The sequence below is a fragment of the Bombina bombina genome, chromosome 2 (genome assembly GCF_027579735.1).
Source record: "Bombina bombina isolate aBomBom1 chromosome 2, aBomBom1.pri, whole genome shotgun sequence".
Lineage (NCBI taxonomy): Eukaryota > Metazoa > Chordata > Amphibia > Anura > Bombinatoridae > Bombina > Bombina bombina.
The window spans coordinates 680,394,645-680,421,784 of NC_069500.1; the positions used below are offsets into that span (position 1 = coordinate 680,394,645).

Sequence of the window (27,140 nt, forward strand, 5' to 3'; positions counted from 1 at the left end):
AACTAGGTACAATAGCTATTAAATAGTTAATACCTATTAAATAGCTACCTAGTTAAAAAAATTACCTGTAAAATAATCCTAACCTAAGTTAGAAATACACCTACACTATCAAATTTCTACACCCCCGCCAGACAACTACGATCGGCCGACCAAGCACTCGCAGTCATCCCCCGCATCAGCAAAGCCACAGCGGGCGGAAGATCCTTCTCCCACATAGCAGCAAAGACATGGAACACCCTCCCGCTGCACCTCAGACAATCCACCTCCCTTATAAAGTTCAGAAAGGACCTCAAAACCTGGCTCTTCGATTGAACACCCATCCCCTCCCCCCTTCCCCCCTTTCCTCCTATCTACCTTCCCTTAGAGCCTTGAGACCCTCATGGGTGATTAGTTCGCGCTCTATAAGTACCCAATAGATAGATAGATCAATAAATTAATTAAACTAAACTAGGTACAATAGCTATTAAATAGTTAATAACTATTTAATAGCTACCTAGTTAAAATAATTACCAAATTACCTGTAAAATAAATCCTAACCTAAGTTGCAAATACACCTACACTATCAATAAATTAATTAAATAAACTACAATTATCTAAACTAAAATATAATTAAATACACTAAACTATATTACAAAAACAAACAAACACTAAATTACAAAAAAATAAAAAAAGATTACAAGAATTTTAAGCTAATTACACCTAATCTAAGCCCCCTAATAAAATAACAAAGCCTCCCAAAATAAAAAAATGTCCCTACCCTAAACTAAATTACAAAAGTAATCAGCTCTATTACCAGCCCTTAAAAGGGCCTTTTGTGGGGCATTGCCCCAAAGTAATCAGCTCTTTTACCTGTAAAAAAAAAGAACAACCACCCCCTCCATTACAACCCACCACCCACACACCCCTACTCTAAAACCCACCCTATCCCCCCTTAAAAAAACCTAAGTCTAACCCCCAAGTGGTCCTTACCTGTCCTGAAGACCGGCGGAGAAGGTCCTGTTCCAGGCGGAGAAGTCTTCTTCCAGGTGGCGACCTTGCGGCGGCAATAGAATTACAGTAGCTCTTATTCTATTGGCTATTCAAATCAGCCAATAGAATTAAAGTAGCTCTCATCCGATTAGCTGATTTGAATTTGAAGGCTCAAATCAGCCAATAGGAATTCAAGGGACGCCATTTTTAATCGTGTACCTTGAATTCCTATTCAGTGTACGGCAGCGATCGTTTGAAGAGGATCCTCCACGTTCCATGGCTCCGGTCTTCAGTTCCAGAGTCGCCGATCTTCAGTTCCTGCATCGTCGGTCTTAAGTTCCAGAGAGGACGGTCTTCAGCTCCGCGGTCATCGGTCTTCAACTCCTCCGCTCCGCGCCGGCTGGTTCCTGGAAGAAGAAGAGGTCGCCGCCTGGAAGAAGACTTCTCCGCCTGGAATAGGACCTTCTTTGCCGGTCTTCAGGACAGGTAAGGACCACTTGGGGGTTAGACTTAGGTTTTTTTAAGGGGGGATAGGGTGGGTTTTAGAGTAGGGGTGTGTGGGTGGTGGGTTGTAATGGGGGGGTGGTTGTTCTTTTTTTTTAAAGGTAAAAGAGATGATTACTTTGGGGCAATGCCCCACAAAAGACCCTTTTAAGGGCTGGTAATAGAGCTGATTACTTTTGTAATTTAGTTTAGGGTAGGGACATTTTTTTATTTTGGGGGGCTTTGTTATTTTATTAGGGGGGTTAGATTAGGTTTAATTAGCTTAAAATTCTTGTAATCTTTTTTTATTTTTTGTAATTTAGTGTTTATTTGTTTTTGTAATATAGTTTAGTGTATTTAATTAAATTTTAGTTTAGATAATTGTAGTTTATTTAATTAATTTATTGATAGTGTAAGTGTATTTGAAACTTAGGTTAGGATTTATTTTACAGGTAATTTGGTAATTATTTTAACTATGTAGCTATTAAATAGTTATTAACTATTTAATAGCTATTGTACCTAGTTAAAATAAATACCAAGTTACCTGTAAAATAAATATAAACCCTAAAATAGCTACAATGTAATTATTAATTATATTGTAGCTTTCATGGTTTATTTTATAGGTAAGTATTTAGATTTAAATAGGAATAATTTAGTTAATATTATTAATATTATTTAGATTTATTTTAATAATAATTATGTTAGGGGGTGTTAGGGTTAGACTTAGGTTTAGTGGTTAATATATTTAACATAGGTGGCGGCGGTGTAGGGGGATTAGATTAGGGGTTAATAATTTTAATATAGGTGGCGGCGGTGTAGGGGGATTAGATTAGGGGTTAATAATTTTAATATAGGTAGCGGCGGTGTAGGGGGATCATATTAGGGGTTAATCATTTTAATGTAGGTGGCGGCGGGGTAGGGACTCACATTAGGGGGTTATCATTTTAATGTAGGTGGTGGCGGGGTTTGGGCTCACATTAGGGGGTTATCATTTTAATGTAGGTGGCGGCGGGGCAAGGGGATTAGATTAGGGGTTAATAATTTTAATATAGGTGGCGGCGGGGTAGGGGGCTCACATTAGGGGGTAATGTAGTTAAAATAGGTGGCGGCAGGGTAGGGTGCTCACATTAGGGGGTAATAATTTTAATATAGGTGGCGGAGGGGTAGGGGGCTCACATTAGGGGGTAATAAAATTTGAATATAGGTGGGGGCGGTGTAGGGGGATCACATTAGGGGGTAATACATATAATGTAGCTGGCAGCGGGGTCCGGGAGCGGCAGTTTAGGGGTTAAACACTTTATTAGGGATTGCGGCGGGGGATTGCGGTTGACAGGTAGATAGACATTGCGCATGAGTTAGGGTTTTATTTTGCATGCAGTTTATGGAGTTACGGGGCTCCAATACTCAGTGTAAGGCTTACTACACCTGCAATTTGTGGCGAGGTGAAAATGGAGTAAGATTTCTCCATTTTCGCCACTTAAGTCCTTACGCTGTATATTGGATACCAAACTGCGCTGGTTTGGTATACCTGTCTATGGGCCAAAAAAACTACGGCCGAAGGCAGAAATATACGAGCATAACTTCTATGTTACGCCGTATATGTGATACCAAACACGTGCAAAATTTGACGTCACCGGCTTTTGCGGGCGATGCTGCATATCGGATCGGGCCCTAGTTATATTGTAGCTAGCTTAGGTTTTATTTTAAAGGTAAGTATTTAGTTTTAAATGGGAATTTTTTAGTTAATGATAGTAATTTTCATTTAGATTTATTTTAATTATATTATAGTTAGTGGGTGTTAGGGTTAGACTTAGGGTTAGGTTTAGGGGTTAATAACTTTAGTATAGTGGCGGCGACGTTGGAGGATAGGTTTAGGGGGTTAATAACTTTAGTATAGTGGCGGCGACGTTGGAGGCAGCAGATTAGGGGTTAATAAATGTAGGTAGGTGGCGGCGGTGTCAGGGGAGGCAGATTAGGGGTTAATAAGTGTAATGTAGGTGGCAGCGATGTCGGGGGCAGCAGATTAGGGGTGTTTAGACTCAGGGTTTATGTTAGGGTGTTAGGTGTAAACATAACTTTTCTTTCCCCATAGGAATCAATGAGGCAGCGTTATGGAGCTTTACGCTCCTTTATTGCAGGTGTTAGGCTTTTTTTAGCCGGCTTTCCACATTGATGTCTATGGGGAAATCGTGCATGAGCTCGTAAAATCAGATCAAAGCAGCGCTGCTATTTGTGTGCGGTGTGGAGCTCAATTTTGCTCAACGCTGCAATATTGCCCACTAACGCCGGGTTTATGAAAACCTGTAATAGAAGCGCTATAGGGAGGTGAGCGGTGGAAATAACTTGCAAGTTAGTACCGAGCCGCTCATAACGCAAAACTCGTAATCTATTCTATCTAAAATTGTTTGGTTGTTTCGTGGGAACGAAAGAGATCAAATTAAATACATCATCCATTGCCTCAAACAATACAATTTCATACAAAAATATAATCATGTTATGTTTCCGATAACCTAAATATACTAATACTGGGGTATATTGTAATTCGTTAGTAAATTATTTGTCTAAAAATATTCCCAATGACTTAACTGGTCAATTTTAAAGAAAAAATATTAGCCAAAACTTTTCTAAATTTTGAAAAATACCTCAAAGTTCTAATATTTAAATGCATAAAATATATACTTTTCCCAGGCCCAGAAGAGGTAATTTGACATCTTAATGTCACACACACAGCCAGAGAAATGTCTCAATAGTTTAAATATATATCAATTCTAAAGCTTCCCGCTTAAGAAGTTACGTGATTATAACCCTGCAGAGCCACAACGTACTTTTCTCAGCAGTGGCAGTAAAGACTATATGCTACCTGGCAGGTGTACAACATGAGCATGAATGAATGTAAAATATATGTGAAAACCTAAACTAACTAGAAAGTTTGTAATGACACAATATATATATATATATATATATATATATATATATATATATATATAAAATAATATTAATAAATAAAAACTATAAAAATAGAATGATAATGATAATAATAAAAGGGTCATTACCTTCAGAAAGAGGATCTAGTGTGTGTATCATTAGCTGGAAGATGCTGTTCCTCATTAGGCTATTATGCAGTGACGCGGAACTGCCACCTCGCTGGAGGCGTGGTTTTGTCTGGGGATAAAAAGTTGAAGAGCATATTAATAAAACAGGGAACTCACAATAGGGATGAATTGTTTTATAACCAGTGCAAATTATTTTCAGTTTGAATGGATATGGCACAAGTATATTACCTATAAAATATATCTGTGCTGTCTTATGAATCTTAGACATATTAAGGTACGATTTCTTTTTAGGTTAGTTTAAGTCAAGTATAAGAACATAGTAGCCTGTTTATAAATAGCCAATAATGGAAATTCTCAATTTAAAGTGATGTCAAGTTCATGGAGAAAATACTTTATTCAATATTAGAGTATGTGAGCAAGGCAGGGGATCTCTCAAAATGCTGCATTATCATCCAAAACATACTTTTTACTATGTATATGTAAATCCACCTGGGTCTCATGAAATTCCTTTATTGAGAACCTTAACAATCAGAAGGTGCAGGCAATCGCAAAGCACCATTCACACTATGAACTTAATGATCTAAAGCTCTCTGCTCTGGGGAGATTATCTAAGAAGGCTGTCATTACTGTGAGGTCCCTTAAAGAACGTAAGATATGCAAATTTTAGCTTAAAAGCTGATCCTCTCTCAAAGCAGGGTTTAAAGAGACACATGCATTGGAATATAATATTCAAAACAGCTCAGAAGATTTTGTGTGATTTCTCTCCATAGCGGTGAGTTTTTAATCATCAGGCCATAAGTCTTTCTATAGCAGTGCACTGTTGAGCTGTGGCTGTTCTTGCTGTATTGGATGCATTTTTTTGGTTGTAACAGTAAAGAATACCTTCTGATACTGCAAGCACAGCAGCAGAGCAAGAGATCGCTGCTATAGAAAGATATAGGGATAGATTTATCATACACTGGGCGGACATGATTCGCTATAGCAACCTTTTAAACTTTACATTGGTTTTGAATGTGTTTTATTTTTTTTTAAAAATAGAGGGCTGTGCAAACTTCAACATTTCAGATTTACACAATTATTTTTATTATTATTATCGGTTATTTGTAGAGCGCCAACAGATTCTACAGCGCTATAAACATAGGCAGTGTACAAGGTAGCATTTATAGGGATCAAATGGGTAGATGGCCCTTCACTAACTGTCTTTCTCACATCTCTTCATGGATGTCCTCTCACTACCTTACGCTAAATCTCTCTAAAACTGAGCTCCTTATTTCCCCCCCTTCTTCTAAAATCTCCACCCCCAATCTCTCTATAACTGTCGACAATTCCATCATTACCCCTACCCCACATGCCCGATGTCTTGGGGTCACACTTGACTCAGATCTTTCTTTCACTCCTCAAATTCAGGCCTTGGCTAAATCCTGCCACTTCCACCTTAAAAAATCTCTAAAATTAGACATTTCCTAGTGACAAGGTTTAGCAAGGAAGGAGATAGGTCTGGAGCAGAGATGTAGATTTGGGTGTCATCAGCATACAAATGATATTGAAACCCGTGAGACTTCATTAGGGAACCTAATGATGACATGTAGATTGAGAAGAGACAGGGACCAAGGACAGAGCCTTGGGATACCCCAACAGAAAGTGGTAACGGGGCAGAGGAAGCCCCAGAGGAGGCTACACTAAAGGTACGGTTAGACAGGTAGGAAGAGAGCCACAAGAGGGCTGTGTCACAGATGCCAAAGGATTGGAGGGTTTGGAGCAAAAGAGGGTGGTCAACAGTATCAAAGACTGCAGGGAGCATAAGCAGAGAGAAGTGGCCTTTGGATTTTGCTGTAAGTAGGTCATTAGTAATCTTAAAGATTGCTGACTCTGTGGAGTGATGGGGTGACATCCAGATTGCAGTGGGTCAAGGAGGGAGTGTAATGTAAGGAAATGGGATAGGCGTGCATGTACTAGCATTTCAAGAAGCTTTGAGGCAAGAGGGAGTAGGGAAATAGGGCAGTAGTTGGATGGGGAGGTTGAGAGAGAAGGTTTTTTGAGGATAAGTGTTACCAGTGCATGTTTTAGAAATTAAGGAAATATACCAGTGCTGAGGGAGAGGTTGAAAATTTGTGTGAGTATAGGGGTAAGGGGAGGGGAATTCAGCAGGGAAAGATTTCAGAAGTTCAAACTTACACTATTCACTATTGTCTAGATTACGAGTTGTGCGTTAGGGTAAAAAAGCAGCGTTAACAGGTCCTAACGCTGCTTTTTTACGCCCGCTGGTATTACGAGTCTTGCAGGTTTAGGGTCACTGCACACTTTTTTGGCCTTACCGCAAAACGACTTATGTAAACTTCATAAAGTCTTTTTTCTAAGGGACTTCCATAGCGCCGGTATTACGAGTCTGTCCTGGGAGGCCAAAATGTGAGCGGTACACCCTACCCCGTCAAGAGTCCTAACACATTTAAAAGTCAGTAGTTAAGAGTTTTATGGTACAACGCCGTAACATAAAACTCATAACTAAAGTGCTAAAAAGTACACTAACACCCATAAACTACCTATTAACCCCTAAACTGAGGCCCTCCCGCATCGCAAACACTAAAATAAACATTTTAACCCCTAATCTCCCGCTCCGGACATCGCCGCCACTATAATAAACATCCATAGACTAAATACACTTAGTCCTATTGGTCTAAATGAAAAGATAGAATACTCCTGCTTCTTATAGTAGACAAGAGAGAGGTATAGTCTGTGACTTTAAGATGAAGGTGTTCTTCCCCTTTAAATTATAGGATACATGATAATTATTAAACTCTGTGTTATAACTCTTGTTACGAGATAAACATGTCCATATCTATGATCTGATAATAGGCATTGAGCTGCATGTGGAGCTTTATTTGCAAACAGAAGAAAGTTACCCAATACCAAATGGAAATGGGTGCTGATATTTAACATATAGGAGTGTGGAAAATAAGTAAAGCATAACAGTAAAGATAAACACCTTTATGTTCAGATATCATTATATCAGAGATAACCCACCATACTCGTATTGAGAGATTATATGTGCGAGTAATGATCATGAAAGCATCATAGTTGGTATTTGAAATTAACATTTGAAAAAACGTTTTCGTTCATATGCTGACAGATGTGATTGCATTTAGGTATGTGTGTCTGCATTTTGAATCCAATTAATTATGCTGATACTGCAGTAATAATATCAATAATAAAGTGTTGTTTTGGGCAATCAGTTCCATTTGCAGGTTTTTCATACATGATATACGTTTAAGCAGGATAAAATGGCAGCTACATAAAAGTACTCCATCACTTAGAGTCGGTACAGTGGATTTTTAACTGCATAAATAGCTGACAAGCCTCTAGAGATCACATCTGATGAGGCCCAGTCTTCAGCCCTTAGTGGGAGGGGCGAAAGGCGTCATGCTCTGAGGAGTTACGAGTGACGTCACAGCCATGAGGAGGTGAACTAACTATAACGCTGACACAGATCAAGTCCTCTCTGTCGGAAGTGTGCAAACAGCAACTGAAGAGCCGAACCGCTCATAATGACCAACGCAGTGGAACTACTTATACTCACAGGTACTGCAGTCCTGGTGAGTGTTGAAACAAAGTCTGTTTATGAGGTGATATGAGGTGAGGTCTGGCTTTGCGAGTCTTGCTTTCCGTTAGAGAGCTTGTCATAAGTGGATTACAAGGTCGATACTTTGTTATCTTTGAGTATCCATTTTTACCCGATACATTTTACACATTACTTACCAAGTTGTTGATCTCAGGACTTAACCCCAAAGGTACAGATGAATGGTTACCGTTTACAGTCATTAGCGCATCGCGCAATTTGGATTCGGAAGTGACTGTAACACATTGGAAGTTTCTCAGATTGCAGCCAGAGCGTGTTTTTTAACACTTGAGGGCCTGGCTGGGGAACTTTGTTCACCTGTTTCCTCTGCAAAGCAATAAAAGAAATCTGCTTTAATCTACACCAGTGCGTGTTTTTACACTTAAGTGCCTGGAAATTTGTGCAATATACAAGACTTTTTATTGTTATATGTGTTAGAGTCTGGGGCCCCATATATCCCTTTGGTAAAGTGTTCTTAACTTTATACATGCTTAGTGTGCGTTAGAGTTACTCTAGGTTTTTATTAATTCTCTATACGAGTAGCATACTGCAGTATTCAGTTTAGATTTTGGGTAAATCACACATTTTTTTCCAGCGGTTGTTATTTTGCCTCCTATGCTTTTAATTTTGTGTGTGTTGTCTGTTTGGAATTTGGGTGGAGAATAGACGGCCCAGAATCCTTGTGAATTGCAAGTGTATATATTTAGCATTAGACCTTTGTGCAGCCTTGGTCCTTCTTTGTTTGAGTAGATATTTAACTCAATCCTTCCTTTGACATTGATAGTGTATAAACATATTAGCCCCTAAACCGCTGCATTCCCGCCTCGCAAACAGTTAAATATTATTAACCCCAATCTGCTGTCCCTAACATCGCCGCCACCTACCTACATTTATTAACCCCTAATCTGCCACCCCCAATGTTGCCGCCACTATACTAAATGTATTAACCCCTAAACCTAAGTCTAACCCTAACCCTAACACCCCCTAACTTAAATATAATTACAATAAATCTAAATAAAAAATAATATTATTACCTAAATAATTCCAATTTAAAACTAAATACTTACCTATAAAATAAACCCTAAGCTAGCTACAATATAACTAATGGTTACATTGTAGCTAGCTTAGGTTTTATTTTTATTTTACAGGCAAGTTTGTATTTATTTTAACTAGGTAGAATAGTTATTAAATAGTTATTAACTATTTAATAACTACCTAGCTAAAATAAATACAAAAGTACCTGTAAAATAAAACCTAACCTAAGTTACACTAACACTACACCATAATTAAATAAATTAACTACATTAACAACAATTAAATAATTTAAATTAGCTAAAGTACAAACCCCCCCACTAAATTACAGAAAATAATGAACAAATTACAAGATATTTAAACTAATTAAACCTAATCAAATAGCCTTATCAAAATAAAAAAAGCCCCCCAAAATAAAAAAAAACCCTAGCCTAAACTAGACTATCAATAGCCCTTAAAAGGGCCTTTTGCGGGGCATTGCCCCAAAGAAATCAGCTCTTTTACCTGTAAAAAAAAAATACAAACAACCCCCCCCCCAACAGTAAAACCCACAACTCACACAACCAACCCCTCAAATAAAATACTATCTAAAAAAACCTAAGCTCCCCATTGCCCTGAAAAGGGCATTTGGATGGGCATTGTCCTTAAAAGGACAGTTAGCTCTATATGCAGGCCAAAACCCTAACCTAAAAATAAAACCCACCCAATAGACCCTTAAAAAAACCTAAGACTAACCCCCTGAAGATCGACTTACAGTTCTGAAGACCGGACATCCATCCTCAAGGAAACGGCAGAAATCTTCATCCAAGCCGGGCTGAAGTCCTCAACGAAGCCGGGAAAAGTCTTCATCCAAGCCAGGCGAAGTGGTCCTCCAGACGGGTAGAAGTCTTCATCTAGACGGCATCTTCTATCTTCATCCATCCGATGCGGAGCGGGTACATCTTCAAGACATCCAACGTGGAGCATCCTCTTCATCCAGAGTCTTCTTACTGAATGAAGGTACCTTTAAGTGACGTCATCCAAGATGGCGTCCCTTAGATTCCGATTGGCTGATAGAATTCTATCAGCCAATCGGAATTAAGGTAGAAAAAAATCCTATTGGCTGATTGGAACCCTTAGGTTAGGGTTTGGGCCTGCAATAGCTCTAATTGCCCTTTTAAGGGCAATGCCCATCCAAATGCCCTTTTCAGGGCAATGGGGAGCTTAGGTTTTTTTAGATAGTATTTTATTTGGGGGGTTGGTTGGGTGGGTGGTGGGTTTTACTGTTGGGGGGATTGTTTGTATTTTTTTTTACAGGTAAAAGAGCTGATTACTTTGGGGCAATGCCCCGCAAAAGGCCCTTTTAAGAGCTATTGATAGTTTAGCTAGGTTTTTTTTTATTTTGGGGGGAATTTTTTTATATTGATAGGGCTATTAGATTAGGTGTAGTTAGTTTAAATATCTTGTAATTTGTTTATTATTTTCTGTAATTTAGTAGGGGGGGGTTGTACTTTAGCTAATTTAATTTATTTAATTGTTTTTAATTTAGTTAATTTATTTAGTTGTAGGGTTAGGTGTTATTGTAACTTAGATTAGGTTTTATTTTACAGGTACTTTTAATAAGTGTAGGCAGGTGGAGGCGACGTTGAGGGGGGCAGATTAGGGGTTAATAAATATAATACAGGGGTCGGCGGTGTTAGGGGCAGCAGATTAGGGGTACATAGCTATAATGTAGGTGGCGGCGCTTTGCGGTCGGCAGATTAGGGGTTAATTATTGTAGGTAGCTGGCTGCGACGTTGTGGGGGCAGGTTAGGGGTTAATAAATATAATATAGGGGTCGGCGGTGTTAGGGGCAGCAGATTAGGGGTACATAAGTATAACGTAGGTGGCGGTCGGCAGATTAGGGGTTACAAAAATTTAACCTGCCCCCACAACGTCGCAGCCAGCTACCTACAATAATAAAAAAAACGGGTTAATAAATATAATATAGGGGTCGGCGGTGTTAGGGGCAGCAGATTAGGGGTACATAAGTATAACGTAGGTGGCGGTCGGCAGATTAGGGGTTACAAAAATTTAATCGAGTGGCGGCGATGTGGGGGGACCTCGGTTTAGGGGTACATAGGTAGTTTATGGTTGTTAGTGTACTTTAGAGTACAGTAGTTAAGAGCTTTATGAACCGGCGTTAGCCCAGAAAGCTCTTAACAACTGACTTTTTTCTGCGGCTGGAGTTTTGTCGTTAGATTTCTAACGCTCACTTCAGCCACGACTCTAAATACCGGAGTTAGAAAGATCCCATTGAAAAGATAGGCTACGCAATTGACGTAAGGGGATCTGCGGTATGGAAAAGTCGCGGCTGAAAAGTGAGCGTTAGACCCTTTTTTGACTGACTCCAAATACCGGCGGTAGCCTAAAACCAGCGTTAGGAGCCTCTAACGCTGGTTTTCACGGCTACCGCCAAACTCCAAATCTAGGCCAAGGTGTTTAAATAACCGCTAATTAGTTTGCATGAATTTGCAGTAATTTAGGCTCCCCATATGGAGGAAAAAGTTGCACTAAACTATACTATTAACCCCTAAACTGACACACTCTCCATCGCAAATTACCCCACTACACTATTAACACATTACACTATTAACCCCGAAACCGACACACCCTCCATCGCAAACTACCACACTACACTTTTAACCCCCAATCCAGCACACCCTCCACGCAAAGTACCCCACTACACTAGTAACCCCTAAAACGTCACCCTCCATATTTCAAACTATCACGCTACACTTTTAACCTCTAAACAGTAACATCTACATCGCAAACTACCCCTACACTATTAACACCAAAACCACCACAACTCCTATCGCAAAGTACCCGGAACCGCCAAACCCACCATCGCAAATTGCCCCTAACTTCCTAACAGCTAATCCCCAACTTCGTAAATTACAAAAAAAACTACCATTACAGGAAATAAAAAAACCTACGATTACAAAAAAATAAAAACATACCATTATAGAATATTTTTTTTTTACCAAAAAGCATAAATTATGCTTACCAGATAATTCATCCACGTCTGCATTCATTACTTGTGGGAAATACTGAACCTGGCCACCAGGAGGAGGCAAAGACACCCCAGCCAAAGGCTTAAATACCTTCCCCACTTCCCTCATCCCCCAGTCATTCTGCCGAGGGAACCAGGAACAGTAGGAGAAATATCAGGGTGAAAAAGGTGCCAGAAGAACAAGATAAAATTTAGGGCTGCCCAACGGAGAACACGTGCAGGAGCTGTCGACTCTCCCTGTACCACAGTCCACAGCTGCATTCATTACTTGTGGGAAAATTATACCCAAGCTACAGAGGAGACTGAATACTAACGGGAAGGCAAAAAGAGAAGCGGCCCCCATCTGAGGGCACCACAGCCTGCAAACCCTTTCTCCCGAAGGCTGCTTCACCGAATCAAAAAAACTCAATAGAATTTTGAAAGTAATGTAAGGAAGGCCAAATAGTCCATCCACCAAAAAGAACCCTAGAGGCCTCATCTTAGAGGCCCAAGAGGACGCCACTGCTTGAAATGACTGAGCCGTAAACTTCAGAGGAGGCTAGCGTCTCGCTGAGTCATGACCCAAGTGGAAGATACTCCTCAACTTAAAAGATAAGGAAGACTAAGAGCCCTCTGACCCTTACACCTTCTCAGATAGATAATAAACATATAATAAAAATAAAAAACTATTCTTACATAGCCTGAAGATAGATCCTTAAGGCACTACTCCATATCAAGTAGAAAACTTTCCTTCGCGAAGAAGGAATAGGAAATAAAAATGTACCCAAAACTTCAGCTGAAAATGTGATATGACACAACCTTAGGAGAAATCCTAATAATGTCTGTAGAGCAGCCTATTATCGTGGAACACACAAAAAGGAGGGATGCAAAGCAAGGTCGTAACTCAAGGACTTCTGCTGGCAGTAGTAAGAAAAGAAGTAAAAGGACTCTAAGATAACGACCTAGAGACAACATCATGCATAGGTACAAATATAGCCCGATGCAAGACTATAAGAGTAAAGTCCAAACCCCGAGAAGGAGCAACCAAAACTACACACCTGCCGGACCACAGTCAAAGTTCTAGTAAAAAACTGTATGTCTAGAAACTCAACGAGCCTCTGGAGCTGGACAAAAATCAGACAGGGCCAACACTGTCCCAACAAGGAACTTAGCAAAGAGGTCCTCCTCCAGATCATACTGGAGGAAAGAAAGAGCCCTGGCAGGCCCAATAGAGTGACAGGACAAACCACGTACTTCCCGGCCGAAGGGGTCCTCCACACCTGAGATAGATGACAAGGGACCAGCTACGCACTTCAAGGAGAGGACCATAACCTCTCAGAAAAACTTTCTCATCAGCTAAGACTAAGAGACATCTCTCAACCTGTTGCAGAGAACAAAAATTTGAGGAAGTAAAGAGACCCTGTTCCAGCAGATCCCTGCAACAAGGACAAACTTCATGGAGGCCAAACCACGAAAACAGGAACCACGATGTATGCAGCCTCAACGGAGCAGTCAGAATCACTGACGCATACCCCTGCTAGATTCGAGCCACCACTCAAGGCAATATAGTGATATGGCAGAAAAAGGGAAAAAGGTAATGAACCTCCAAGGCACTGCTAATGTATGCATTAGCTCTTCCTGAAGATCCTGAAACACAATCCATAATGGGTAGACTGGAATAAAGACAGATGTCCAGTTGCAATTCAGATAGCAAAAAAGATATCTCTGGATAAAATCTGTCCCAAAGAGGGTCACTGACGGCGGGCCGCAGTGGGCCTCTGCTTACCAACAAACTCGAAATGCTACCCCCCACAATGTTAGGGAGACTCTCGATCTCCAAAGGATATCCAAGCCAGCAAAAGTAAGACCAACTAGATCCCTACACTGGGACGAACCCAGCAGACTAAACCCTTAGAGCAGAAAGGATTTGCCTGAAGATCCAACATAACAATGGGAGGAAAACCTCCAGAGATCCTGGCCCCTTCAGGCATGCCCTCACCAACCTGACGGGCTGTGACCAAAATCCAAACTGCCCCTGGAGATAAGAAAAATGTCCCACAGGATAGGGAGGTCTTGACAAAGACATGAGAGAACTATTCTCTCAACCAGCAGTCTAAGAAAATCTGCAAAGACAGATTTGAAACATCTCCACTGCACTGCCTCAACCTACACCATACCTCGGATGGGATGAGGCCTGGCAAAAGGGATGAAGTCCAAAAGGACCCCAAAGACAAGTCCTCTCCCTCCCAACACCGAGCTAGCGATGGACTGAAGCAGGTCTAAAAGGCACGACCTGAAGGGGCTAACCTTAAGGTAAAGTCTACCTGGCTAGGAAGGATAAATTAATATCCAGGGCTCCAACCTGGTGTCTTCACCAGAGAAACTCTGGTCTAGATCCATTTCTGAGGATCGAAGAAGACAGAAAAAGTCGATAAAAGACTTCTATCAGACGATACTATGGTAAATCAACCAGCATCTTCAAGCCACGGGAACTATCTGTTACTGTAAACAGGTCACTGTCCAATAAACCCCGGATCCTAAACAGAAAACATAGAATCAGAAATGAGATTACTGGGAGAGACAGTCTAAAGGAACCGGATAATACCCCCAGGGGAAGAAAAAAGGAAAGATATCCTTCTCGACAGTGAATTTGAAGTGCTTCTGAACCAAACCTGGAAGAGAGAACTTATATTCTCCCCCACAAAAAAGGAGACAAATCAAGCTCTGCTTGAGTACCCTGGAATCCAAATAGGATGGGAGACCCCTCCCTATACTGGACCCTGAAACAAACAGTGTAATGAAAATAGTCTCACACTGCAAAGGTACTCTAAAAGACACCTGATAAAAAAACTTCTCTCTCTTTGCCGAAGGACAATGCAAGAGAAGAAAAACTGCCCAGAAATGCAGGACATGTAGCCTAGCTCCGGTCTCTAGGACCCCTGAAACCGATATGATCCAGAATCAAACGCCCATACAAGATAGAATCTAAAACAGGTCCTTTCTTCATCAAGGTTAGATGGGCCTGCTCAGTCTGGCCCGGAATAGCTAGAACCAACTCCTTTTCCCGAGAAGAAGGAAAGAGTAAACGTAACTGACATATCTGTGCAATTCTTAAATTCTAGCTTCTGCTAGAAGATTGCGAACAATCCATGATGTAAATCTGACTCGAAAATGTTGAGGGAACCATCACCTCAAACTGAATCGAGATGCTTCCATAGGAAGCCTCCAGAAATATTGACAACCAAAGTCGTCAGCTTCTAACATCCCATGTGACGAAACGTTTTCCGAAAAACAGTTTCTACAACAACCAAAAACTCTTAAACAAAAAACTATCCCCAGTCAGATTACACAGTATATATCCAAATGCTTCCAACCAATGCTGGAGAGGGTGTGGAATGCTAGGCAGTATGAAACATATCTGGTGGGACTGCCCCATGATTAAAAACTCATGGGGAGAAACTTCTAAATGTATCCAGGAGATTAGTGGTAAGGATGATTTCCAATTAGACATATATACTTCCCTATTGAACAAGCCTATTAAAGGTATATGTAAAATCAGAGCCAAACTTATAACGTATGTATTAAATGGTATTGAATCCATATTAGCTAGAAACTGGAAGAAAACGTGTGTTTCTGATAAAGAAATACTATTCTCAAGAATTTGTGAACTTTTAACACTTGAGTAATACTCTTATTTAAAATCTAAAAGAGAACATGTTTTTCAATCGATACGTTTCTACTGGGATGAATTTCTACATAAAAACTAATTAAAATAATTTATAAGGTATGGGCCAGCTGGAGTAGAGGTGTTGGAGAGTGGGGAGAGAGAGGATGAGTAGATTCTCTTGGGGTCTTTTTTTTTAATTTTAATTTTTTTTGCATGATTTTGTCTTGTTTAGGTTCAACAGATTAAAAGACTTTAGTTTATATGGCACAACACCTCTATATTAGAACATGTAATATTTTGTATGCACAATATGTGAATGTATATTTATCTTTTGTAATAATAAAAAACAAAAAAAACCTATCCTAACCGAATATATAAGAAAATAGGCAAGTGCACAAAAAGTTATAGCCAAGAAGGAATGTGCAAAAAAACAGGTCCTGCCTGTCCTACAACACAAACTACCCTGTAAAGCTCTGCCCTGGGATTCTAAAATAAAAATAAAATAAAATGTGTAGACGAGAAAAGAATAGGAACATCCTTCTCCACTCGTCTAATCAAGATCGCCTTCTGATTTAGAGGACAGAGATTCGACTGACAAATCAGTACTAGGAGTCTCTAACATCGCCAAAACTTCTCTCTTCAGTCGGAGGAATCAAATCAGCAGACGCCGACCCTGGAGGTCCTACCACCCAAGCCTCAGAGGCTTGCACGTAGCAGGAAGAGGCAATATCGCTAAGGCCACAGAGATGGCCATGCGGAACTGCGCAGTAACCTCTAGTGGAAAAAAGGCCCCTTCAGACGAAGGAGCAGTGATACCCGGGGAAACTGCATGTGTAGGAACAGAATATTCTAGTGAACACACCTCACGGGACAAGGAATCCTCAGAGGTGGACAGCTCAATGATCTCTAACATCTTAACATTGGTTGATGAGAACACCCTGTTGCGGCATACAGAACATGATTGAGAGGGCTGGACTACCCGAGCCTCCTCACAATATACACAGGCATCAAATTCAGTATTAGAGGGATCCCCCTCTAAATTATCAGAATCCTCCATAATTCGTCTAATTATAGAAAAAAACTATTGGCACCATATACCCCCAATGGCTGGGGCACTGACCACCTCCTATGACCCAGACAGATAGAGAAAATTGCTCCTTGCTGCAGACACACGGTCAGGAATAGGAAATGGGGGGAAAAAACTTGACCATTTCCGGTCACCCGGTGCATCATGCAGGACCGCCCCTGCTAAGGAAAAAGCGCGCCAGCTTAATAAAACTGCGCAGCTCTCAATATAATAAAAATAAATAACAAACATGATTAAACAACCCCGCTGTTCAATAATCCCCCTCAGGGGATATTAACCCTTGATTCCATACAGATAAAAGGAGTCCCACTGTGACCCTGTCTTCTATAGTTAACATATGTATAAAAAATGAAACAATCTTACTGGAATCTATGCCCTGGAACAGAAACACATTCCTTCAAGTTTGACAGATTGTAGCAGCGCTTCTGACATGGACTTGAGTGAAGAAAAGCAGGCAGTGAAACTCGTCAACACTGATTGCTTAGGAGCTGTTAATATTAGTCTGGATGGTTTTGCAGAAAGACTCTACCTGCATCTCCAGACTCTAACTTTCATCAATGCTCTCAATGAGAGGCTGACAAGACTACTTAAAACTCCAGTCCTATCTCGAAGGGTACTACCCTCCATAAGGAACTACTCCAAAATCTTCTGACACTTCTCTGCCAACTTCCTGTGACTAAAGGTAAAGAATGACTGGGGGATGAGGGAAGTGGAGGAGGTATTTAAGCATTTGGCTGGGGTGTTTTTGCCTTCTCCTGGTGGCCAGGTTCAGTATTTCTCACAAGTAATGAATGCAGCTGTGGACTCTCCCTGTATTAAGAAGGAAATTAAAATACATTAACCAGTAAGACCTATGCTAAAATTAAAGTCCCCTTAAAAAAACACGACTAAAAATATCTAAACTAACACTAAAACTTACTCTAAAAATTGCTCTGAAAAGGGCATTTGTTAGGCAGTGCCTTAGTTGAAGTGAATAGTTATTTTGCAGAACAAGACCCTATCCTAAAACCAAAGTAAACTACAGCCCCCCCCCCAAAAAAAAAAACAACTAACGTTTAAAAAACCTACACTAAACATTGCTCTGATAAGGACATTTTGCAGGGCATTGCCCTAAAATGATAAAGATCTTCTGCAGAAAAAAAATCCTATTCTTCAAAAAATCCTAAAAAGGACATTTGGCATGCCATTACCCTAAAGTAATTGCAGCTCTTTTGCATAAATAACTATTCTTAAAAAAAAACTAACTTTAGGGCGATGCCCTGCAAAATGCCCTTATCAGGGAAATGTTTAGTGTAGGTTTTTCTTAAAAGTTAGGGGTTATTTTTGTTGGGGGGGGGGGGGGTTACTTTGGTTTTAGGATAGCGTTTTATTCTGTAAAAGAGCTTTTCACTTCAACTAGGGCACTTTATTTTTTCTGTAATGGTAGGATTTATATTTTCTGTACTGAGAGTCTTTTTTACTTTCTGTAATGGTAGTTTTTTTTTAATTTTCTGTAATGGTAGTTTTTTTATTTTCTGTAAATGTAGGCTTTTATTTGTAACTTAGGGGGTGTTAGGTTAGGGTTGTTTTTTGGGGGTAAGCTGTTAGAAGGTTAGGGGGTACTTTATGAAGGGGGTTAGATGGTACTTTGTGATGAGGGTGTGGTGGTTAGGAGGTTTATAGGTTAGGGGGGTACTTTGCGAGGTGTGTGGCTGTAAGGGGTACTTTGAGATAGAGGTGTGGCGCTTAGGGGTTAATAGTGTACCAGTGTGTTTTGTGGTAAGCTAAAAGGAGGTTAGGGGGTTAATAGTGTAGTTGGCTGTTTTGCTGTGGGCTATGTGGTGGTTAGGGGGTTAATAGAGTAGCTGGGTGTTTTGCAGTGGGCTATGTGGTGGTTTGTGGGTTTATAAGTGTAATGGGGTAATTTTCTTCAGGGGTTGTGGTAGTTTAGGGGTTATTAGAGTAGGGGACTTATTGCAAAGCAGGTTATCGTGCAAGTATTGGTGTTAGGTTTTCTTCAGTTTTCACACTCCATTAAAGTCTATGGGGGAGTACGTTAACGCGATAGCGACTTTACTAGACAAAGTTAACGTGCAAGCTCGTAACCTAGCTCTTATTTACGAAATAAGGAGTTAATGAATTTCTGTTAACAAGTAAATAATGTTGACAAAATTCAGCCAAACTGAATGACCCCAGGAACTAATCTTAGAGTAAATAAAATGCATATTTTTCATAACAAATATTTGTTAAAAATTAAGTTTTTGTTTAGAATCACGTTTAATATATATATATATATTAAGAAATATGAAGAATGTCTCTAAGTAAATACAAAACTTAAAGTGTAAACCTTCCCTTTATTGATCTTTTGGGTGACCAATTCAGTTTTAACAAATTGACTTCTTTTCTTTTTTTTTGTGGTAATGTTTGTTGGAAAGGATACTTAGGTAGGCTTAGGAGCAGCATTGCACTACTGGAAACTAGCTGGTGATTTTTGGCTACACACATATGCCCCTTGCCATAGGCTCACCAGATATGTTCAGCATGATACTGGTAGAGCATTGATGCTCTGGAGCTGACTTTAACTATGTGTTTAACAACATGGCAGGGGTTAAAAAAATTCATGAAAAAATAAAATTGCCAGTACATTAGAGCATTTTCTGTTTGCACTTTTATGTCCCTTTAAATTGATACCCTAGTTTATGGAGTTAAAAATGCTGTCATTTGTGAGTCAAAAATCATCTAACTCTTAATACTGTTTGGATTTGGTAACTTGCTGTTTCTCAGAAATTACTACTTTGTGACACATCTAATTCAGTATTTAAAAAGTATATCTTCTCATATCCAACTTATCAATGAAAAACAAGAAAAAACATACAAATATATTGAATGGACAGTAACGTCAAAATAAAAATTACCTGGATTGGATAGAATATGGCATTTTAAACAACTTTCCAATTTACTTATATTATCACTTTTGCATAGTTCTCTTGGTATCCTTTGTTAAAGAGTAATCTCAGGTGAGCTCAGGAGCGTGCATGTTTCTTTAGCTATCTGGCAACTGTGTTTGCAACAATGTTTATAACAATGTTATGCACAGTTCTAAATACTGCTGCATGCTTCTGAGAGAGCAAAGCAAATTTGATAAAATAAATAAATAAATTGTTTAAAATTGCACGCTCCATCTAAATCCTGAATGTTTAAGTTTTACTTTACTGTCCCTTTAAATTAATCTAAACTCATTGAGGGATATTTATCAAGCCGTCAACCGCAAATGCGCTGGAATTCCGCAGCGTAATTGTGGCGAGCCTGATTCGACCCATTTATCAAAGCCTACCTAGGTTTAAAAAGTTGAAATTTGTGACGTAACATACGATCCGCCGGTCTCAATACGACACAGATCGATGCTTACGTCATTACAGATGTTCTGAATACAAATTCGGCACAATCTTAGAACTTTTGCTAGTTAACAAATTTCTAACAGGTACGCTCTCCAATATTCCGGCCCAGCGTACCTGGTTGTCAATCGGCCCCACGGAGGCCGCAGATGCCATAGGAATCAATGGGAGTCTGAAAGCAGCGAAAGCTTATGTTCGATGCTGCCAGATATCCCATTGATTTCTATGGTAGAAAACAAGTTACGTTTACACCTAACACCCTAACATAAGCCCGAGTCTAAACACCCCTAATCTGTCGCCCGACATCGCCGCAACCTAAATAAAATGTATTAACCCCCATTCCGCCGCTCCCGGACCCCGCCGCAACCTAAATAAATATATTAACCCCTATCCCGCCGCTCCCAGACCACACCGCAACTAAATAAATGTATTAACCCCTATCCCTCCACTCCCGGAGCTCACCGCAACTCTAGTAAAGTTATTAACCCCTGACCTCCCACATCACTACCACTTACTAAACCTATTAACCCCTAAACCGCCGGTACCCCATATCGCCATAAACTAAATTAAGCTATTAACCCCTAATCCTAACAACCCACTAACTCTACATTAAATATTAACTCATCCCTATCTTATAATAAATTTAAACTTACCTGTAGAATTAAATTAAACTATATTAAAATACTAATTAACCTACCATAACTATTATCCTAGAATTACAATAAACTAGCAATTAAATTAACTATATTACATATTTAAAAACCTAACCCCACTCAAAGTTATTTAAATCTACTATAAAGAATTACTAAGTTACAAAAAAATAACAACTAAGTTGCACAAAATAAAAAACACTAAGTTACACAAAATAAAAAATAGTTATCAAATATTTAAACTAATTACACCTAATCTAATAGCCCTCTCAAAATAAAAAAGCCCCCCCCCAGCCCAAAGTCCCTAACCTAAAATTAAAACCCACCCAATAAACCCTTAAAAAACCTAACACTAACCCCCGAAGATCCACTTACAGTTTTCGAAGACCGGACATCCATCCTCATCCAAGCGGCAGAAGTCCTCAGCGAAGCAGGCAGAAGTCTTCATCAAAGCTGGCCGAAGTCCTCCTCGAAGCCAGCAGACGGCATCTCCTATCTTCATCCATCCATCGCGGAGCGGTTCCATCTTTAAAACATCCAGCGCGGAGCATCCTATTTAAAGGGGAAAAAATCCTATTGGCTGTTGCAATCAGCCAATAGGTTTAAGCTTTCATCCTATTGGCTGATCCAATCAGCCAAAAAGGATTGAGCTTGCATTCTATTGGCTGATTGGAATAGCCAATAGAATGCAAGCTCAATCCTATTGGCTGATCCAATCAGCCAATAGGATGACAGCTCAATCCTATTGGCTAATTGCAACAGCCAATAGGATTTTTCCCCCTTTATTTCCGATTGGCTGATAAAATTCTATCAGCCAATTGGAATGTAAGAGACACCATCTTGGATGACGTAATTTAAAGGAAACTTCATTCTTCAAAAAACTTAGGAAGAAGAGGATGCTCTGCACCGGATGTCTTGAAGATGGAGCCGCTCCGCGCTGGATGGATGAAGATAGAAGATGCCGTATGGATGAAGACTTCTGATGGCTTGGATGAAGACTTCGGCCTGTTGGATGAGGATGGATGTCCGGTCTTTGAAAACTGTAAGTGGATCTTCGGGGGTTAGTGTTAGGTTTTTTTAAGGGTTTATTTGGTGGGTTTTAATTTTAGGTTAAGGACTTTGGGCTGAAAAAGAGCTAAATGCCCTTTTAAGGACAATGCCCATCCAAATGCCCTTTTCAGGGTAATGGGGAGCTTAGGTTTTTTTATATAGGTTTTTATTTGGGGGGTTTGGTTGAGTGGGTGGTGGGTTTTACTGTTGGGGGGGTGTTTGTATTTTATTTTACAGGTAAAAGAGATGATTTATTTTGGGGAATGTCCCGCAAAAGGCCCTTTTAAGGGCCATTGATAGCTTATTGTAGGCTAGGGTTTTTTTTATTGGGGGGGGGGCTTTTTATTTTGATAGAGCTATTAGATTAGGTGTAATTAGTTTAAAAAATTGATAATCTATTTTTTATTTTGTGTAACTTAGTGTTTTTTATTTTGTGTAACTTAGTGTTTTTAATTTTACAGTAACTTAGTTGTTATTTTTTGTAACTTAGTAATTTTAAATAGTAGATTGAAATAACTTGAGTGGGGTTAGGGTTTTTAAATATATAATTAATTAATAGTTAATTAGTTAATAGTTAATTTAATTGTTAGTTTAATGTAGTTTTAGTATAATAGTTATGGTAGGTTAATTAATAGTTTAATATAGTTTAATGTAATTTTAGTATAATAGTTAGGGTAGGTTAATTAGTAGTTTAATATAGTGCAATGTAATTTTAGTATAATAGTTAGGGTAGGTTAATTAGTAGGTTAGTATAGTTTAATGTAATTTTAGTATAATAGTTAGGGTAGGTTAATTAGTAGTTTAATATAGTTTATTTTAATTCTAAAGGTAAGTTTAAATTTATTATAAGATAGGGATGCATTAATATTTAATGTAAAGTTAGCGGGTTGTTAGGTTTAGGAGTTCATAGCTTAATTTAGTTTATGGCAATGTGGGGGGCTGGCGGTTTAGGGGTTAATAGGTTTAGTAAGTGGTAGTGATGTGGGAGGCCACGGGTTTAGGGGTTAAAACATTTATTTAGTTGTGGAGGGGTCTGGGAGTGGGGGGTAGGGGTTAATAACTTTATTAGAGTTGCGGTGGGCTCCGGGAGCGGAGGGATAGGGGTTAATACATTTATTTAGTTGCGATGGGTTTCCAGAAGCGAAGGGATAGGGGTTAATAACTTTATTAGAGTTGCAGTGGGCTCCGGGAGCGGAGGAATAGGGGTTAATAACTTTATTAGAGTTGCAGTGGGCTCCGGGAGCAGCGGGATGGGGGTTAATAACTTTATTTAGTTGCGGCGGGGTCCGGGATCGGCGGGATAGGGGTTAAATATTTTAGTATAGTGGCGGTGTTTAGTGACAGGGTATAAATAAAGTTGGGAAAAAGCCAAATAGCAGCGAGATCGATGACTGTTAGTTAACAACAGTCCGCTGCTCATCGCCCCATACTTGGTGCACCACTTTTTGACAGCTTTTTTTATAAATAAGGAGAGCGTATTCAGGTCCGCGGCCACGATGTTAGGCGAGCGTATTGGTGCCGACGAATGCAGCATAGTTGACAGCTTGATAATTCGGCCTGATAGAATTGAATTGGCCTCAACCAAAATAAATTATCAGCATTTTAATGGCTGTTGTTTGGTTTGGTGAAAAATGGTCCTATACTGATCACAATCAGCCATGACATACTTACAGAATAGCATTTTGAAAAATAAGAATACTGTAGATTAATATTACACTAATGCAAAAAAACAACAAACAAAAAAACATATATAGCTAAATTACGAGTGGAGCACTAACAATTACATGAAATTCAAAATTGTTTGAACGCAATTGAAGTTAACGCGCGTTGGGTTAGCGTGACCTCAGAGCTCTAGTTAACTGATTTGTAAAACAAAAAAGTCACACAAAACACATCAAAAATACATTACAGACAGAAAAGGGACTTCCGGTTGGGCGGCATCAGTGCTGGCACGCTGAAGCCAAGCTCTGTATTGAAGGGGCTTCTGAAAATCAACCCAAGCTGCTGTTAATCCTTGGCCGTGGAGAAGCCACTGCGGCACAGATCTAGGTTCCTGGCAAACCCCACAGCACAAGAAAGTCTCCAAGTGCAGACGGACTCAACGCAGAGTGATTACGCCAGTAGGCGTTCTTCACCCCACCAGCATCTGCGGACGGCGAGGAGTACTGGAAAAGGGCGTTTATTAACGGAGCCCAAAGTGAACTGCAGACAAATCAGCTGGGGACCCGTGCGGACAGGTTGAAGTCTACGGGTATCGGAGGTGTCCGGTCCTGATAGATCCCTCCTGCCGCAGACCAGCGAAGTTGGATATCACTGAAGCCAAGATAATCCGGTTCCCAGGCAACAACGACACAAGTGCAAGTATTAAAGTTGCTGAACTATTTGAACTATTTCTGCTCTTGTATGGCAAAAATGGGAAGGGGAGTACAGCACTTCATGGAACTATAATACCTGGCTGGTGGGGGTCTTTTTCTTGTACTTGGTATCTGATGAAAGTTAAGGCAGGCAATTATGCCTGATTCTGAACAGTGGGTAGCCTGACCCAGTTGGGGACTACAGGAGACACAGTAGGAGAGACAGCAGACCAGGCTACATAATGTTCTTAAGATGGACCTTGTCTTTTAATAACCTGTGGGGACTTATAGAGCTAGGGATCTTTGCAAAGCTGCTGAGAGAAACATCGCAGGAGGCTAAGATCACCTTAAACTATATGTCATTGGATAATTGGACAGTGTAAAGACCCTTTAGATTGTCTCTCTGGAAACAAAGTATTTTTTGCTACAAAACATCAAAAAGTGATAGAAACAGACAAGTGCTCTAAATCCAATAATTTGGGGTGGTCTGATTTGGGGTGGTCTGATTAAGCACTGAAAGACGTAAGGGGCCTCAGGAAGAGGGGCTGAAGGATCCCTTACTGAATGTTTATAACCTAAGCATGTAAAAGAGTGTCTTGATACTCTGGGACTGATAAGAAACTATTTGGGAGCCAGTTTTTTTTTCTTTCTTTTTTTTTGTTTGTATAGGTATAACTGAGTACCTGAATATATGAGACAATATACTTAGGATACCTTGCTTTAGTTGCTAATTGTTTCTTAGATGTATAGTTATACATCTGTACTGCTAAGTCTTTAATGCTAAGCTAAACTTGGCTAGTTTAAGGTGAGCTAACAGGGAAACGAGGCTAAAGGGCAATGCAATTTATCTGAGAGTTAAGAAAAAGTGTTCTCAGCTGGACCAGGTCTGGACATTGTAGTTTAAGTATATGAACCTGAAAAGCTAAACTTACCAGATCAGGAGGGTTGATATCACTGGTCTGGGAATCATTATTTTCTATTTTGTTTATTTTTGCATAAATTCCTGCATTTCCTAGGAGAATAGCTAGGTGGTCAGTAGTTTGTTAAGTGGAAAGACAACTTTGTTCTGACATTTATTGTTGTTTGGTCTTAAAAATATTTTTTGCTCTTTTTGTCTTCTCTCTTTTCCTTCACTGTTCTCTTCTTCTTTCAATTAATTCTTTTCACTTACATTCACGTATACAAGAATCCACTTAATTCTTTTGCTGTGTTCTATCTTTTTATTTTCTTACCTTTGATATCAACTTGTGTGTTAAACATAAGTAAACGTTTTCATTGTGTGTGTATGGTTTCATAACATGGAAATTTTTCCATGAGTCTAACACGTATATCACTGTTTCACAATTTGAGATAAGTTACCAAGATGTCTTTTTTAGGTATATTAGAGCAGTGTTTTTCAACCAGTGTGCCGTGGCACACTAGTGTGCCGTGAGAGATCCTTAGGTGTGCAGACTGACAACAGTGCAGGGGTGTTTGTGAAAGAATGTCAATATGTCATGTATAGTTTGTAGGAGGCATGGCATGACAGCACAGTACAGTGTGTGTGTATATATATATATATATATATATATATATATATATACATACTGTATATATATCCTGTATTAGGCTACAATGTGTGATTTTGTAAAATTTTGGGATGGTGGTGTGCCACAGGATTTTTTAATGTAAAAAAGTGTGCCACGGCAAAAAAAAAAGGTTGCAAATCACTGTATTAGAGTACTTTTGCACTTGCACTTGATTTATTACTTTTATTGTGTGTGTTATACACTCTCACATGGAAAGGTATATATCACATTCCAAATCCAACTCACCAGTCATGCCACCTAAACAGAACAGAAAACCTAAGCCCAATGATAGTTCGGTAGAATCCAGTGGCGACTCAATCCTGGCAATCTTGATACATCTGCATTGTTGCAACAAATCTCAGAATTATTTATGCCGCAATTTGACTCGCTAAAACAGGAAATGGTTAACCTGACAGGTGTAGTCAAACAATTCTATGTGAGAATGACAGAATTAGAAAATAGAATTTCAGATACAGAGGATAGATCTATGGCCCAAGAACAAATCATTACTGTACATAGCAACAAGTTAAACACTTTACAAATAAGAATGGAAGAGCTGGAAGATAGATTGCGGCGCAATAACCTTAGGGTGATAGGACTCCCCGAAACTGAGGATTTTCAGGATTTAATTAAATTTGCAGCAGCGAAACTCCCCCAATTAGTAGGAAGTAATATTGAGAACATTGTGATTCCAAAAGAAAGAGCTCACACAGTAGGCCCCCCTCTTAGCAATCCTGATGGAACTTTAAAGCCAAGAGCTGTAATAATCAAATTCTTGAATTTTCAGGATAAATTCCACATCTTGATGTTATATCGCAAGAACAATAACATCCTGATAGGACAGCATAAAGTACTTTTATTTCAGGACTTCTCAGTAGAAGCTCAAAATAAACGGAGGGAAATGGCGCCATATTGTTCGAGATTAATTGAAGCAAATTTAAAGGCAAGGCTAATTTGCCCTGCTAAAATTATCTTAGATAAAGATGGCGACATGTTGACTTTTAAAAAAGTGGAGGAAGTACTAGTCTTCTGCCACAATAATGGTATAAATTAATGCAAGGTGCACTTGTAAAATAGTTAAGGAATAATCATGCTATGTGGAAAAAAAAAAGTTTGGATTCATGTGGGGTATCCCCCTTTTCCCATGTCTTTCTTTATCCCCCAAGGTTCTCTTCCCTGTTTCCTTTTTTTTTTTTTTAATATACAATGAGTAAATTAAATTTAATTTCA

General features: G+C 39.5%; 1 protein-coding gene across 2 annotated transcripts in view; it reads right to left on the bottom strand.

The window, feature by feature from the left end:
* The window catches only part of SLC24A2 (solute carrier family 24 member 2), a 656,915-nt gene that overhangs the window by 312,338 nt on the left and 317,437 nt on the right, over positions 1 to 27,140 (bottom strand). The window contains exon 5 of one of the 2 annotated variants that reach the window (XM_053702654.1): positions 4,506 to 4,614. In XM_053702654.1, the coding sequence (XP_053558629.1) occupies positions 4,506 to 4,614 (109 nt within the window). Of the gene's footprint in view, positions 1 to 4,505; positions 4,615 to 27,140 lie in introns of those variants that run through there. The other variant, XR_008400670.1, reaches the window with a different exon arrangement.